General features: G+C 50.5%; 1 protein-coding gene across 11 annotated transcripts in view; it reads right to left on the bottom strand.

Annotated features, from left to right (window-relative positions):
• Window positions 1-17,770, bottom strand: part of PBX3 (PBX homeobox 3) — a 169,232-nt gene that overhangs the window by 23,387 nt on the left and 128,075 nt on the right. For all 11 annotated transcript variants that reach the window (XM_075015329.1, XM_075015323.1, XM_075015321.1 and 8 more), the window contains 2 exons: window positions 10,392-10,633; window positions 1,939-2,129 (listed from right to left, as the gene is read on the bottom strand). In XM_075015329.1, coding sequence (XP_074871430.1) covers window positions 1,939-2,129; window positions 10,392-10,633 — 433 coding nt within the window. The remainder of the gene's footprint in view (window positions 1-1,938; window positions 2,130-10,391; window positions 10,634-17,770) is intronic.

The raw sequence follows: 17,770 nt of genomic DNA, 5'->3' as shown, positions 1-17,770 counted from the left end.
CAATGGGATATGTCTGAACGGCCTCTATGATCCTAGTGTGCAGTGCAGGCAGCGCGACTCTGGCAGGCTTGTCTCCCTGCCACAGCACTGGGGCTTGGAAGGCAGAGTTCTGTCCTCAAACATTCTTCCCCACACGCGTGCACCAACCTGCCCAGTGGCCCAGGACCTGGGAGAAAGCTGAGCTGAGAGAAGGACCAGGCAGGGGAGCAGTATAGTGGACTCGCCTTCTCCCCCTCAGTAAAAGGCCCCATACTCCCTTCTCCAGGACACAGGGGATGTGGAGCAGATGGACCCAACCCTATCACTGCATGGCTTTGGAAGACCTTCCCTTCCACCCAGCACTGGGGTTTTCCCAGAGCCCCCTTCGGAAAGGGCCCGCTGAGCATTTCCTTCAATGGTTCATTCCCCTCAGGGCTCGTTGCAATTGGAACACTGGGGCCTCAGCCCTCAGGCCAGTGTGCAGCAGAGAGTATGCCCACACCAGTACTCGGTCCCATCTGCATGGCCATGTTACTCCGTCCAGCAGCCCTAGTCAGGCAGGTTCTCCCCAGGGCACTGCTTATCTCACTACTGTACTTCCGCCCCTTTTACCTCATTTACCTTCCCCCCTTGTTCAGAAATCACTTTCAGATGTGCATCTGCAAACTTTGCCTGTTGCTGCAGACATTTCCCCATTTGTAATTAACCTAATTTGCCACACCTGCCAGTGACCTTCTCCTTACCGAAATCGTTTCATCCTCGTTTAGTTCCTAACAGCTTTCAGGTGTAAGGTGCAATGTCCTGGCTACAAGCAGGCCTGGCTGGGAATCTGCTTGGTACTTTGGGCTTTGCTCAGTTTACTCCAACATATCAGACATCTCCGTGGTCCTAATTGCTACAGGTTCCTGTAATCTGCATTAGTGCAGCTCTCCAGGAAGGAATGACACCTGTGGTCACTAATGCTGCCTGCTCTGTGGTTCAAAAGAAACCCGATGGTTTCCATAACCCTCTTGTAATTTTAGTCTGTCTGTTTCTGCTGCTGCACCATCGTGTGGAGAAAGCTGGCACTCAAGATCAGCAGGCATTGCATCACTCAGCTCCTCCATTCGCCCACAGCCTCTCTCATGCACCCACTGGCCTCCTGCACTCGGACAGTGTCCTCTGAAGTCCCTGGTGGGGTCTCCAGAGAGAGACAGATGGATGCGCTGTTCCCATGCTGAGCAGCCATCAAGCGCTCCCCTGGAGTTCTTCACCACTGCTGAGCAAACAAAGAGGTCCTGGCCTGGGGAAGACCCTGAGAGCTTTAGAGGTGCCCTGTCTGCTGAGGGGAGCTCTGTGCTCCGCAGCCCCACAGACTGCTAGCCACTGGCTCTGACTAGCATTGCCAGTGCTAGCTCAGAGCGTGTGTGTGTCATCCTTTCACATGGTGAAGTCCAAAGAACACACCAGTGGGAGCAAGGGCAGCAGAGTCAGGCCCTTCATACACAACATCTACCTGGCCCTTTTTGCCAGCAGGGACACAAACCCAACCTGGACTCAGTCTGAGCCAGTATGCGCAGATTGTGAGATTAACTCCTCCACCACCAGGCTGCTGTATTTTGCAAGACACTTTTCTAAAACCCCTACCCTGCACCATGGTCACCTAAACCTAGAGCTGTTCACATTTCCCAGGCAGCCCCTGCCAGCACTCCTGTGGTCCTGAGTGCCCTGTGATGTGTGTGGCAGATTGAGTGAAGCAAAGTATTTAACCCTTACAGACACAGCATTCTGCAGTGGAATTCCCCTGCACAGAACAGCCCGAGTGGCTGAACAGCACTTTGAGCTGCCGCCCAAGGGCCAAGCCCAGCTGCAGTGACTCAGTACACAGAGGCGCCTTGGAGCACAGCCCCTCGGGAGGCAGGGCTCTCCTTGTCAGCCATTCAGTGAATGTGGCGGGCCTGAAACTCTGCTCCCACCTACCTGGCATCAAGGAATCTTGATCTCAGAATCATGACTGCTTCACAAGTGCTCTGTTTGAGCTGCATCTGGATGGAGCTGAATTTTCGATGGATGATGCCCACCATCCTTTCGATCTCCTTTGGAGAGATGGGACGTGTCCGACTCTGCTCTCGGAGGAGGTTCATCACGTGTGTGGTGAATTCGTTACATGCCTGTGAATGACAGAGCAGCTCAGAGATGGTGTTGTGCTAACCATAACCACTGACCTCCCTGTGGCATGGAGACACCCAGCACGCGTGCTGGCCATGCCCCACGTGGGGCTCTGCGCTGGCAGGCTCTGCAGTGGCTGTCCTCATCCACCACACCACAAGGGGCAAGGCAAGTGGGAGAAGAAGCCAGGCAGCTACAGAGACCATGTTCCCACAGCCACCATGCTCTTTCCATTAGCCATCGCTCTCCTGCAGGGCTCTCAGGCTCCTCTGGCACAGGCCTCCAGGGCCCATCTCAGCTTCCTTCACTACCTGGCCCGGTCTCCCCTCGCTAGGGAGCTGAGCCGCCCTCTGATCAGCAGTAACGCAATGGACAGACACAGATATATACTTGTGAATGAAACTAGGATTCTCTTTTCTTTGTACAGTGCCTGGGGGACAGACAAGCTGTGACTATGTTATGGCTCTCTTCACGTCTAAAGAGACATAAATTTTGCAGTCACTGTTCCGAGAAGGGGAAGAAGGGCACCAAAGGAGACAGGAGTGTTCAGTGTCCTAGCATGTAAACAGAGCCAGGCCTGAGCAGAACAGGAGCTGGGACTCCAGTTAATAACCTAAGTGTGGGTAAGGACTCCCCTCCCTGTATCTCTGAGACCATGACTTCCTGTCTAGGAATACACCTCCCCTCTCTCACACAACACATCAGCCTTTAAAAGGCACTGAGGCCACATGCCTTACATTGACAGGGCTCCCTGGCCCTGGTCTCCAGAGTATGGCCTGAAACTCAGACGAGAGAAGGTGCCTGGAGCTTGGCATTAGCACTCTCTTCTGCAGCCCCAGCTGAATGGCAAGGAGGATAGCACAGTCCAAGCGTTTTAGGCTGCTTCACCCAGGAGCTTGCTATGAGCAAGCAGCTAATGGGCGGGCATGCTGGCTGCTCCCTAAGCAGAGGCTGGTTGTTGTGGCAAACAAGGGGATTAATCCCTCTTGTCTCTCCTTCAAAACCTAAACTCAACTGTTCTCAGCCCGAGGGAACTAAGTTACAATCACACAACGGGCCTGCTAGGCAGTCAGAGCAGGACTCCAGCACATTGCACATCCAAACCTGTCATCGTGCCAGCCTGGCCACAGAAAAACCTAGAGATCCACCATTGCCAGCTGAGAACTCTGGTTTTCAGGCGTACAAACAATAAAGGGTTATCTGCTCCTGACAAAGACATGCACACCGAGGGGGATGTTTCAGGGCTTTCAGCACCTTTGCAGGTGTGTTCTGATCATACAAGCAAGGTGCATGGAGCAAAGCAAAGTTGAGTTACAGTCATAGACAAATACGGCCAAAGGAGTTCACTCTCTTGTGCCCAGCGTAGTATGTTGTGACCATGGCACTCAGCATTCACTAGCTCACGCAGAAGAAACGGCAAGACACTTGGCCAGGCACTATCACTGAGGTTCCAGCTTCACTTTTAGTCTAAAGCCAGGCTTAAGAATCTACCTAATGATCTGTTCTGGCTGTCTAGATTTTCAAAACCTCATCTGAGTTTCAGGAGCTCGTGTGAGGGAAAGAGTTAAAAGTGAAAAGTTTATGCATCCAAAAACTCATAATTTCCTATAACATTTGCTGAATGTCTCACAACTTATTAAGTGAAGCCATCTATGAATGCAAATGCTGATTAGCAATTTGGCAATAGCCCAACATTTGCAGAATTCACATAGCTTTTCTTTAAACCAGTAGTTCATACATGATTAATTAGAACATCTCATTTATGTAGTGTGCACTTTAGCTCATTACTCTAAGTAAAATTCGTTAAGTATTTACATTTAGATAATTAAAATCTGGGTACACCCTTAAAGAAAGATGCATACACTTCAGGCAAAGTGATTTTTTTTCTTTACACTACTGAAAGTAAATTACATGCTAATTTACATCCTCGCTGCATGGCTTTGGAGACAGCACTCAGCTCCGCTCTGTGCCTTGGAGGGGTGCCGGGCTCCCTTGTTGTGCAGTGCAGCGATGGCTTATGGGCCCGGCCGAGCCTCCCGATGATGGCTTGGCATGCAGCACTGTCACTGAGTCCTGGTCACACTTCCCTCTCAGTCCAGCTGCGGCACTCCCTGGGCATGGCTGGAGTAAGGGAGGCAGAGAAGCTCCCAGCAAGGAGCAGCAGTTCCCTGCCCATATCCCAGGCTCCAGTGAGGCTTTCTGGGTTTGGGAGCTTGAAGTTGAGCAACACTGAGCTTCAGTTTTCATTTGCACATTTTCCCTTCCTGTTGGTTTAATTTATGGCCTGAAACAACAAAATAGCAGGGTCCCTGGTACTTTGCCAGCTCCCTTCCTCCAGGCCACAGGGGCCGGACATGCACCTCCGTGGCGTGTACCACATCCCCTCTCCCTGCCAGGCAGGAGGAGGCTGGGAGCTGCTCCTCTCCTCGCTCTGGTTACTGGCACCTGCTCCTCCTGGGCATCTTCCCTTCAGCCCTGTATTTCAGTCCCCTGGCTGTCTCTGACCCCAGCTCACAAGGCAGTGTCTCCTCACACAGTACAGAGCCAACCAGATCGCGAGACTCCTCTCCCAGAGGGGCAGGGCCAGGAGACAATGTCAGTGGACTCCCTGGATGCCTGCAGGGCTGCCAGGCATCTCCAGTCTGATTCTATCAGAGGATTTAATCCTGGAACTCTCCTTCACCTGGAGAAGTGGGTTTCACCCACAAAAGCTCATGACCTAATACATTTGCTAGTCTCTAGGGTGCTATCTTGGAAACCCTGTGTAACCCCACATACAAAATTTCACTTTGGCCAAGCCTGAGCTCTGCCCCCCAGGGCAGTGCGATCGAATCGGAGACATGTTGCTTTGGCTGTATTGATATTGCCAGCCTGAAACAAACCGCAGATCCCAGTTCCCTCTGCTCTGCATCCTGCTGCTCCAGCTCTGGCACACATTCCTGCTACCAGCTGGCTCGGCGCATGGTCACTACCTGGGAGTACTGGCGCTGCCTGACCCTCGCCAGGTATATGGTTTGCTAAGGAAAATTCAGGATTCTTGGAAACTGGAGAGGAAATTTTATTCTGCACCAAGCCAGGCAGGCTCACACTTTGTAAACTTGGCGCTTGCATGCACCTGGCCCAGGCATGGGGTTCGCTGCCTGTCAGCATCTCCCCAGGCAGAACTGGTTATGCCGAGCCACTACATCCTGATTTCAACAGTCCCACCATAAAAACCACGGCTAAGGGCCCAATCCTGCAAACATGGGGTGCTGGATCCCAGGCAACATTCACACTGAATCCCTGGTCTCAGGATTTGAGCCTGTGATGCCCGGTGTAACACTTCCAGCACTGACCAGATGCAGCCTTCCTTCGTGCTCCCTGGGGTGTGAGCATCCCCTTGCTGGTAAGAGTCTGGAAGGGTCCGCTCTGTGTTTGCATTTCACCAGGTAGGGTCAGAGCCAGGATGTTGCAGAAATGATGTTTTCACCCATCTGACCGTTATGAAGCTTCAAGTCATCAGGTAAATACCACATGTTGGTAAAGTAACGTCTGTCCCAAAATGCAGTATCTCACCCCGAGACAAGAGGAGGCTCTGGTTTCCCTGAAAAATACTTGGCCCTAAGAAAAGATCCTGGGTGCGACCCTCCCCACCAAACTGCATCGTGATTCGCAGGATAGGGTGTATTTTTTCCAAAGCACTGTATGAACGGAAATGGTGGCCGTGATGGTGTTTGCAGGCATTTTTTCCCCATGAAACTATTTGTACCCCAAAAGGGTGGCAAGCTGACCCCTCATCCCCCCCCAGAAGGGTCAGATAATAAACCTGCTTCTTCAGGTCTGGGCATCCCATAAGAAGGCTGTTGAGCGGCCTCAGTGAGATAGGTGTATTTCAGCTAAAAAGCTGGAACACATGCCAACCGTCCATTCTAAAGCTACAGTGATCTTCCTGATGCTCTAGCACTGTAGGAAGAGCCTGATTCTGACTTCCCTCCCAGTGGTGTGCACCGTCTAAGCTCTGTAGAATTACTCCTCAATTCCAGGGTGGAACTGAGGTCAGCCTCAAGTGTCACGTGGTCTAGTTACAACATCCAGGCAACCTGAACCCTTTCACGCTACTATTTCTCAGGCCTCCTTGGTGCCCTGAACATTGCTAATAAGGTCAGATTGCAAGGGCTGGCCTCCTTAACCTGCTCACAACATTGCAGAACCAAGCAAGGCCTTCATGTTAAGTAGGAGTCCTTGGATGTGCGCAAGGACCCGTGGGAGACTGACTCCATTCAGCAGCTGGACAACCATTCCCCAAACAATACTCTGGGCTACAGCACACTGTACCTGGGCAAGTTTTCCACATGCTCAGTGGCCCCTGCCTGGTGTCCATGCATCACCCGCATTTGGGGTGAATTCAGAAGACATCTGTGAACTCAGAAAGCAGGTTCCCAGCTGCTCAGAGAGGCTTGGGACACTTACAATACTTTTGCCTACAGCAAAAATGTCTTTCAGTGTAATTATAGCAGATAGCTTTCAATATGTCATCTCTATTATAGAGGCTGTAAATTATGGAGAGAGCTGCCTGCGTTCAGCCATTTCTCCTGCCACAAGGCAAGGGGAGGGCTGCTCATGGCATGGCACACTTCCCTGAAGTGCATTCCCCTAGCCAGCAACAAATGTCAGCATCAGACTCAGTCCGAGACGCATCTGCACAACAGACCCTTTGGTCTTGGCTCCAGGGTGCAAAGAGCCCCAGGGAGGTATGCGGGCAACGAGACAGGACAATGAGAACTGCACAGAGCAGCCTCTTCCTCCCTGTGCCTGAACTATGTCAGGGGAGCTTTGTGCTGGGCTGATTCTGCTGCCTCTTTACCTGGAGGACAGTAGCAACCTTTGGGAACCTTGCAGCCCTGGGTGCCTCTTGGCTGTGGAGATTGGCCCCTTCTCGAGCCACACTGGCAGAAGACAGGCTGTTGCAAGGCTTGGGAAATGACAGTTGTTCTGGAGAGCAGACGTTGCTGGTGACGGGGTCAGCATGGGAAAAGTTGTGTTTCGGATCAGCTCTGCCTCTCTCCCAGAAGCCTGCTCAGGTGCCCAGCTTGGGATGGGCGGCTGCAGCACTTCAGCTAAAACCTTCATAAATGGAGCTGGAAGACTAGAAATGCTCGTCACGTTTCCCCACCCCAGCATTATACTTATTACAGACAAAGACCACAGGCCAGGAGCTAGCTCTGACCACAGCCCCGGAATCAGCCCCAGCCCTTCTCACTGGGCCTTGATAAGGGACTCCAGTTCCCTGCTAGGTGGATATTTGTTGATCAGATGAGCCCCACTAGCTAAGCAGAACACAGGGCCATACTGGTCACAGCTTCGCACCCAGCACAATGTAGGGAAAAACTTGTGGGGCTTGCACAGGTTGTGTCTTTATGGAGAACAAGGATCTTGGAGCCAAGTCCCTGTCAGGTACTGACGTCGAAGTCCCTGCCCTCTCACCATAGCAATACACTAGAGGATTGCTGGCTGCAGACAGGACTACGTGGCCACTGTGTGCATAGCTCTGGCCTTGAGTGACAGCACTAAAGGTTCTGTCTGCGATTCCAGCCAAACACACCAGATGGGGAAAGCATCCACACCACTGCTTCTCCTCTGCCATTCACATGACGCTGCTCCTTCCTGTCTGCTCCCTAACATCCAAACTGGTGCTGCTCATTCCAGGCCTCCAGGAGCCTCACTGAGGGCACCTGGCTGCCTTTTAGGTCCGGAGCTCGTGAAACTCAAATGATCTCAATTCAGCTGCAAGTGACGTCAAGCCAAGAGGCTTCCAGAGTTGCTGGGCCTTTCAGGGGCTGTCTGTGTGTAAGAGCTCAGCCCTCGTGGAGAGACCCAGAGAAGAGAGAGGGGCCTGTGGGTTACTGCTGGCCCTGCAGACTGCTGGTTGGAGGAAGGGAGGCAGGGAGCCTTTACCATATCTGATACACTTCACAGGAGTATCCAAACGTTGGCCTGCTTCTCTTACTTGAGCCATCTGAAGTGTGCTCCTTGGGGAGCCGAGTGCAGACCGACATGGCGTCTACCCAGAGACAAACGAGCCCTCCCCAGGCAGTGTGGGAAGCAGTTTTGTGGGTCAGAGGGTACAGAGAACAACCTGCCAACTCCACACTTAGCCTGAAGCACCAACAGCCCCTAAGCAGCTGCTTGGAAAGAATCCACTCTGGGTGCAGGTCTGGTGCAGGTCTGCAAGGCCCTGCAGAAGCCAGGGCTGCCCTGTCTGGTCAGGCTGCTCAGGGCCATGGGAAGTGTGCTCACAAAAGCAGCAGAACCAGCTGGCATGGCTGCACATTGCCTGCTGCTCCCACTTGACAAGCCCACCAGCGTCCGACGTGGCAGATAAACACAGCCAGCTGGCATGCCAGTCAGCACAGTCTTGGCCAGAGATGACTCTTATTCTTGATACTTTTCAGGGAGCCTCTATCAACCTCTTCCGTTTCATGTTATTTGTTAATGGCCTCCATAAAACAGGAGCGTAGCTAAGCCTGAGAGCCTCTGTGGGATTAGAATGCAAGGTTTGAGAAATGGAAAGCCAAGGTCCCTGGCTGTGAGCCCAAGCAGGCCCCCCTCCTGGGCTGAACCCCAGCAGCACAGAGTGGAGGGGACTTGCTACACCACACAAGAGCAGCTAAAAACGGCGCCTGAGCAGTGCTCTGATTTCCTTTGCTTGAGTGCTTCCAAGTGGGATTTTACCGCTGCCTGCCGGTCTCGGTTGTGGTTTCATTTTGTGCAGATGGACGCTTCCCAGTAATGTGCTGGGGTCAGCCCAGAACTTATCATCTCCAGCTGAGGAAACCGACAGCTGATTAGGTTCGTTGAGCTCATTAGGTTCAGGGTTGATAAGCTTTACTAGGACCCCTCTGGGAGGGCAAAATGAAGCCATTACTTGAGGCTGGCAGGAGCCAGGGGTCTCACACCCATTTTTTCTCCTACCCGCTTTCATGCACAGTTGTACAGTAACAGAAATATGATGGAGAAGAACTCTCTGGAGAGGCTCTGCCAACTGTGAGCCATGCACAGTCCCTGCCATGAGGGATTCAGAGGACAGGGAAGCCATGCTGCTCTGCACCGGAGCAGAATGGAGTTTTTCAAAGGTTCCCCCAGTGTCCATGCAAACCACATGCACAGCAGGTCTCCATCTGCTGGAGAAGAACCCAAGCCCTGATCATCTGCATGGGTTATTTACATCACAGAAAAACACTAAGAGCAAATGTCTACCTTAAAAGGTATCACCACCAACTTAATTTGCATATTCCTTCTTATTATGAATTGAATTGACATAGTGCATTTTATAATCTGTATCTCTACAGTTTACAGAGTGAAAGCTGCAGCTCCCCGCACATACCTGAAGCTTCAGGCAGAGTTCAGGGAGGCAGAAGACAGATGCCCAGGATGCTCAAGCTAATGCTCTAACACTTGCAAACAATGCCATGGAATGGTCAATAGTGACAAGTGTTCACCTGGCTGCTCTGTACCAGGCTAGGACTTTGGCTTCCCTGAAGCTCAGAGGCAGAGTGACACCTCCTAATTCATCGATAACATTTCCTGCTTCTGAGTGAGGCCTGACTTGCAAAGTGAGCAGGAACTGACGACATGCCCAGGTGCTTACGGTTCCCAGCCATCGTGTGCCTTTTGGCTCAGTGAGGTACTGATTTTACAAAGGTTCATTATGGGCGTACCTGTGTTGCACAGCTCAGCAGGGAGCACTCCCTTTTCCAAAGGGTACTTCTGCATGGAGATAAAAGCCCTGGAGCAGAGCTGCAGCTGACAGATTCTGGCTGAGGGGCTAAAACCACCCTGCAGACATTTGGAATCAAGCTGAAGCCTGAGATTTGGGACCCTCCTCACTCTCAGCATCCCAGCTCACTGCAGCTGGAGTCAGAGTCTGAGTTAGCTGACCCAGGCCAGCTGCGGGTTTGTTATTCATGTGTAGACACAGCCTCAAAGTCCCTGAACCAGGCAGGTTCTAGGACTGGGAGGCGACTGGGTTCTGGCTGTTTTCAGCTGGCTCCCAAGTACCAGCAGCGAAGAGCCAATAAGAACCAGGCCCGCCAGTCAGGCTGACCATTGTACAGAGCTCCTCCCACAACATTCACCCTTTCATCCCTCCCTGCAGCTCTTCAGCCAGCCAGGGAGAGGGAGAGAGGCATCTCTGTTAGGCTCTATAGAGAAACAGGAACCAGTTAGCAGAGGTGCAGAGACAAGAGGCAGCAGGTACGGATAAGGCTGTGAGCGCGATGTCTGACCTGTTCATACTTCTCCAACTCTGTGTGATAGATTTGTCTGATCTGGGTCAATTTGGCTCTGTAATCTGAGTGTTCGATAGAGTTATCTGAGGACCCTCCAGAGGCTGCTGCGGCTGCGGCTGCGGCTGCTGATCCCCCACCTTTCTCAGGGCCTGAAACCCCTTCTGCCAGAAGCATATTGTCCAGTCTCATTAGCTGGGGATCCGGAGGGTCTTCCTCCTGGGCTCCTCGGATGCTCAAACCTTTGGGTAAAAAAGAAAGAGACAGACAGAGAAACCACAGTGAGTATTTCCCATACCCTGACAGGCTCCTGCCTGCAGCCAGCCCCATGCCTGGGGGCAGGCTGGACCTGTCATTGCAATGCTTTACAAAACCATGCCCTGCTGTGAGCCACATCGACACACAGCCTGGAGGGCAGATAATGACTCTGTCCCCTTCGCCGTGATGGCCTAAGAGGTCCAGACCTCCCAGACCCAATGGACAACACCGATGGAATTTAGTAGAGATAGAACCAAGAGAGTTAGAGAGACTTCTTACAGCACTTTTCAAATACCCCGTTGATTGTTTGAACCCTCTATTGCCAATGTGACAGGAATAATGACATTTTCCTTCATTTCTCCATAATTTCCCTAAATCTATGCACTACATTTTCAGTAACATAACCCAAATAGAAAAGCATATGGTAGGCGTAAGTGTGCATGATTTATTTGTCTGAGATTGGTGGTGTTCTTCTGAGACTTGCTGAGCAGAAATCTACCCCTGCTGCAGAATTCAGAGGGTTATCCTGAGGTGTCTGCAGAAGGGACAGCATTCTGGATGGAACTCCTCAGGACTTTCCCATGAGAGTAAACCAGAACTATAGCTCCCACTGGAGTCTACCAAGCATGCCCAGGAGGGAGTCATCCTCCATCAGTGAGCAAGCTCCTGGACATCACCCAAGCACCCTCGTGGAAGATTTATGCATTCCCTGGGCAGTAGAAATGAACACTAGTGCCTCTTATGGAGAGCTGAGGCTGCGACCCCAGCATGCCCTCCTGCACACAACATCGCCCCATTGTGGAGCCCTCATGCAGACTAAAACACGAAACCATGGGTGGGGAACTCCCAGGCCATGGTCTGGATGTGAAGTCATGTGCTTCTGGGGGCGCTGCAAAGGTAATTGAGCCCCTGCTGCCCAGACCCCATGGAGCCCAGACAGCTTCTGTGCCCCCTCCTGCACCCTCCCTCCCTGAACCTGCACCCCAGACTCTTCACCACTCCTGCCCAGACTCTCCACCTGCACCCTGACCCCTCCTTCCAGACCCCACACTCCAAATCCTCCTGCGCCCTTCCTCTCACCTAGGCCCACAACCCAAGTCTACTTCTGGATTCCCTCTTGCCCAGGCACCCACCCCTCTTACCCCTCCCATCAGCACAGATCACTCACCTCCACCCACTCCTGCACCCTGTGTCCCACCCAGATCCACACAATTCCCAGCCTGCTCCTGCATCCTCCCTCACACGAGACCCCATAGTGCAGGCCCCCATACTGTTGGGGAACCACATCAGTGAGGTTTTTTGGCTTCTCACTTCTGTGGCCCCAAACTGATCTATCTACGGGTCAATGGTCTCTGACCTGAAAAAGGTTCCCACCCCTGCACTAAACACACAAGAATTTTACCCTCTCTTGCCACCCAGGCATTTATCAGCCGTCAGGATGCTGGGATGCTAAGGAGGTGTTTAAAATTGCCAGCACTATTACAGTATGTTGGTGGGAACTACACTTTAAACCTAATTTCTGTTTTCAGTCGAGAATGTCCAGAGCGAGGCCCAGCAAGCAATCTCACGTGTGTGCCACAGATCAAGGCTGACAATTTGTAGGTTTAATCGGGTCATACAGGCACTCTGCCAAGATGGTATCAACAATGCCAACAACAAAGTTTAAAAATAATTACGGTAGGACAAAAATCACTAGAGCCATTGCTTCTCGAATCAGCATTTCCATTTAAGATGTAACAAAACCAGCAATCTCCCAGCGCAATTAACCTCTTTAAATCTGTTTAAAACCAGGTATTCACACACGAGCTAGATGGGATCCCAGTGGGTAGGAAGTTGGCACCTCACGTTTGCATTCTGAGCCCACCGGCTGTGTCTGCGCCTGTTCTTTGTTACACACAGTGGTGCACTCTGTGTAGAGTGCAGTGTACATGACAGTAACATCCAGAAGCTGCCAACTGTTCCACTGAGTACCAGCAACTAGCCTCCATGCAGCTCCCACTCTTAGAAACAGATCTGATTCCTTGCTGCCCTAAACTTCACACGGCATGGTACAACCCTTAGTGGCCCACCTTCCAGGCGCAAGAAGGTATAGCCTTAATTTCCCTCTGAGACACATATTTTAAACCTGTCACCTTAGTTTAAAACTATAATTCCATATAATTTAATTGGGATAATAAAAATGTCTTGTTGCCATTTTAAATTATTTCTGTTGCCTGTTCAGAGGCTGAACAGGGTTGGATAATACAATGTATTATTATCCTGTGCTTATTGAGGGACCCCAAAAATGAACACCAAGAACAGTGTGAGTCAAAGAACCCTGAAAGAGCACATCAAACAGCTCTGCCTCCTCATGCTGGCATTCACCTAGTCCTGGACGCTCGGTATCTAATGTCACCAGCGTGGCCTAGTTCACGCTCATGACACAGTGTCCTGGAGTTAAGATTTGGCAGGCCTTGTTATGTGCAGGTGTCAGGTAAAGCAAGTGCAACAGGTTCCAGAGACTAGAGGAAAGAAGGGACAGAAACTCACTGTAGGAATCAGAAAGAAGATAGCCAGAGACAGAGAAATTATTCCCCAATGAAGCAACTGTTCCATTGGCCTCTGTTTTTTTCCCTTTCTCCTCTCCTCCCCCTGCTAACATGGCCTTTCCTGTTTCTGGACAGCACTCTGGGTTTCCAATCTCCTCCAGTTTACATTTTCAGTGGTTTCCTTCCAAGTCCCCTTTCCTATTATTTCTTTGTTCTTTGTCTCGCGTCAGTTTCTTTTTCCTGTAGTTTCCCCCAGCAGCTGTTGAGTCGTATGGCCTATCAAGGGCATTATTCACCATCGGAGATTTCAGTAGTGCTTTCACAGTTACAGAAATGGGACTAATTCTCCTCACGTGTAAACAAGCCCCACTCTTCTTGCTTCCTGCTCCTTGTATTTTGGAATACGGGCCAAAGAGTAACAATTCCTCCACAAAATGACTGTGTGTTTCTAGACTGAGACCAACACGATTACTTAGCCTCCGCGTGCCAGCGTGCCTAAGAGAAGACAATGCTCCCTGGTTTGAAATACAAAAGCAGACCAGCAGGAAGGAGGTTAAAGGAGACAATGGAAAAAAAGAGAGACTCCACAGCACAGGGGTAAGGAATTCAGCAGACTGTCAAAATGGCTAAACTCCTGGAGTCTGCAGCTCGCAATCCTCATATACTGCTATAAGGCAGGTAACCCTGGGAAAAGCGTATTGTTTTTCTCCTGGTGGGAAGTAATACACCTAATTCCAAAGTAGGCATACATACAGCCCAGAGAGAGGATGACAGACAAAACAAAAAGAAATGAGAGAGGCAGGGAGGTAACACACCATGATCTACCATTTATTTTGCTACTGAGTGAGTTCTAGCATTCATGTAAATGGTAAAGCCACCAGCTAATTACCTAACTCCTACAAGAGTTAACCACATGTGTGGGGATAAACACGTTAATCCTTCCTAGTTACTTTATGAATTATATGCATCAAATCAGCACATAATAAATAGGAGTTTGCTTTTCTGTAGGGGGGAAAAGGCAGGGAAATCTTTGTGTTCTGTGTAACCACACTGTTCAGAAACACTGGAGTTAGAAGCCATGCACGGGTTCCCCTGTCACATCTGTAAGTGAGTCTGGGAAGAAAGATCCAGAACACTTCCTGGATTCTTTAGGACAGAGAAAACACTTCTCTTTATCCACTTTATACATGTCTTCCCACCCTGCGCCTGCCTTTATAAACAAACCTCCATTTGAACAGTGATACAATATGTATTTGCTGACGTGTAAGTTCAGATGCTGGGGCTGTTTTTTCCCTTTTTTATTCTTCAGTATATCAAACTGTGAGTTTATTACTGTTTAGTGCACTGACCTTTCAATGCATTGTGGAATTCAGGTACCAAGCAGCCTAGACAGAACACAATAATACATCACTTCCAGAACAGACACCGAGCTGCTAGTGGTGCAGGAAGTGTGAGGGTCTCCACTAGACACCACCAGCCTGCCAGGCACTGACCAAAAGATGAATACTTTCATGTTAATAGGGCAGCTAGCAGTGGTGCAGTTTAAAGCATTCCACAGGCCTCCTCTATATAAAACCATAGAACAGCAGGGCTGGAATGCACCTCACAACCTCTAGGCCAGGCCCCTGCTGTGGCAGGGCCAAGTGAACGTCAGCCATCCCCAGCATGAGTTTATCCAGCCTGGTCTTAAACAGCTCCAATGACAGGGTTCCGCAGCCTCTCTTGGAGCCTGTTCGAGACCCTACCTAGCCCTAGGATTAGAGATCTTTCCCTAATGCTGAACCTCAGTCTCTCTGTCTGCAGCCTGAGGCCACACCCAGACCACCCTGTCTTAAGCGGCTTGTAACACGTTTGAAGACCGGTACCCCCACCCCAGTCTTCTTTCCTATGGGTAAACATGCCCACTTTTCTGAACCCTTTCCATCACACATCAGGTTGTCTAAACCCACTGTCACTTTTTTGCTCTCCTCTGGACTCTCCCATTTGTCCACACCTTGCAGTGTGGTGCCCAGAACTAGACACTGAATTTCAGCAGAGGGTTCACCAGGTTAACTCCCATGCAGAACATTCCTGTTACATAGTACACTCAGTAATATCTTCTTACACATATCTGGGTCCATATAAAGTTTAAAAATATGTCATTAGAGCATTAGGAAGGTTAACAAAAACCATGTTTGCTACTGATTTTAATCTGCTTACAACTGCACATTCATTTCAGTATCTCCACAATTTCAGACAAATCACATAAACAGACACTAAAACATTGGTTAACAATGAACTTGGCTTTGTTATAAGACCACAGTTTTAGCATATCTTTCAGCGAATCCTAATTAGCTGTCTTTCTACATGCTGTGCACCTGCCCCCACAGATAATAGACGAGAGCATCTGCATAGACTGCTGCATTCAGAGGCCAATAAATAAATTGCAGGTCAAAATTATTACAAAGCTTCCTTCGAATAAACCCGTCTTCTTCACAATACAAAGCTGCAGATATGAAAAGTACCTAAAGCCCACTCAAATGGTATGATTACAGGGGCCGTTTGAGTTTAATAATCTGACTCTAATTCAGGCATTTTCAACAGCTCATTAAGGGTTCATTAATATATGGGCAAGCTTTTGAATTATAAATAAGCAGATTAGAAACCTGCAGTGTCTGAATTGTACAGTACCATCCTGACTAACTGAATAATATTGCCAACACAATGAAGGTTTGACCCTCGGGACTGGCCTCCGTCTCCGTCTTCGTTATTTATTCATTTGCTCGTTCCGTTTGGGACGAAGGGTCTCAGCTGAAGCCCTCAGTGCGCGGAAGGACACTGCGTAACATGCAATCAGAATAGAACAGCTAGTTGCTCCAGAGCGACCCTGACCCACCCAGTGCGAAGCAACTCTCCTGCCACCCTCAGCCATGCTCGGAGGGGCTGGGCCAACGCACACACAAGCCAATGGAAAGACTCCCACGTGCCTTGTTCCTGCTTTTCCTCCACTCACCAGGCCTTTCCAAAGGGAGGGGCAGTGTTGTGTTACACCTGTTTTATGTAGAGAAAGGGGAGAGGACAACCAGCCAGCAGAGCCCAGCATAGAACGCAGGTCTCCTGACGCCCAGCTCCTGCCTACAACCCCTGCACCCCAAGGCCCAGTGACAGTGGGGGAGAAGGCTGTGTGCTGTAGCTGCCCCGGAGCCCAGAGGTTCCCAGCGGTCCCAGCTGCCACCACTACTACTGCAGCAGCACACAGAATCACAGAATCATAGGGCTGGAAGGGACCTCAGGAGGTCATCTAGTCCAGCGCCCTGCTTCAAGCAGGATCAACCCCCACTAAGTCATCCCAGCCAGGACCTTGTCCAGCTGGGACTTAAAAACCTCAAGGTATGGAGAATCCACCACCTCTCTAGGCAACGCATTCCAATGCTTCACCACCCGCCTGGTGAAGAAGTTTTTCCTAATATCTAACCTACACCTCTCCCTCTTCAACTTCTGACCATTACTCCTTGTTCTGCCATCTGACACCACTGAGAACAGCTTCTCACCCTCCTCTTTAGAGCTTCCCTTCAGGAAGTTGAAGGCTGCTATTAAATCGCCTCTAAGTCTTCTCTTCTGTAAACTAAACAAGCCCAAATCCCTCAGCCTATCCTCATAGGTCTTGTGCTCCAGACCCTTAATCACTTTTGTTGCCCTTCGCTGAACCTGCTCCAGCAAATCCACATCTTTTTTATACTGGGGGGCCCAAAACTGGACACAATACTCCAGATGTGGCCTCACCAGTGCCGAATAAAGAGGAATAACTACTTCCCTAGATCTGCTTGACATGCTCCTCCTAATGCACCCCAGTATGCCATCAGCTTTCTTGGCTACAAGGGCACACTGTTTACTCACATCCAGCCTTTCATCCCCCATAACCCCTAGGTCCCTTTCCATCGTACTGCTGCGGAGCCAGTTGGTCCCCAGCCTGTAACAATGTTTGGGATTCTTCTGCCCCAGGTGCAGGACTCTACACTTCTCCTTATTGAACCGCATCAGATTTCCTTTGGCCCAGTCCTCCAATTTATCCAGGTCCCTCCGGATTCTCTCTCTACCCTCCAACGTATCCACCTCTCCCCCTAGTTTTGTGTCATCTGCAAACTTGCTGAGGGTGCAATCCAGTCCCTCATCCAGGTCATTAATAAAGATATTGAATAACACCAGCCCCAGAACCGAGCCTTGCGGCATTCCACTTGAAACAGACCGCCATCCAGATATTGAGCCATTGATCACTACCCGTTGGGCCCGACCATCAAGCCAGCTTTCTGTCCATCTTATAGTCCAAGGATCCAATCCATATTTCCTTAACTTAAAGGGCCCTGGGCCCTTTAAATAGCGCTGGAGTGCTGTGTTGGCAGCTCCTGGCAGCAGTAAGCACTGAAGAAGAATGGGGTGTTGCTGTCCAGATAATGCGGAGGGCTGGTTTCCCCAGACCTGTGCCTACAGCCCTAGACCCCATCCCTCCCGGGAATGTGGAGCAGCCTCCTCCCCCTTGTCCAGGAGCCCAGCGAGGATGTCGGCCCCACTGGAAGCCCCTAACTACACACTTAATTCTGAGCATATGCTGAGATC

This window comes from Carettochelys insculpta, chromosome 21, assembly GCF_033958435.1.
Source record: "Carettochelys insculpta isolate YL-2023 chromosome 21, ASM3395843v1, whole genome shotgun sequence".
Lineage (NCBI taxonomy): Eukaryota > Metazoa > Chordata > Testudines > Carettochelyidae > Carettochelys > Carettochelys insculpta.
The sequence above is the reverse complement of the archived record's forward strand: the minus strand, read 5'-3'. Positions and strand labels throughout refer to the sequence as shown.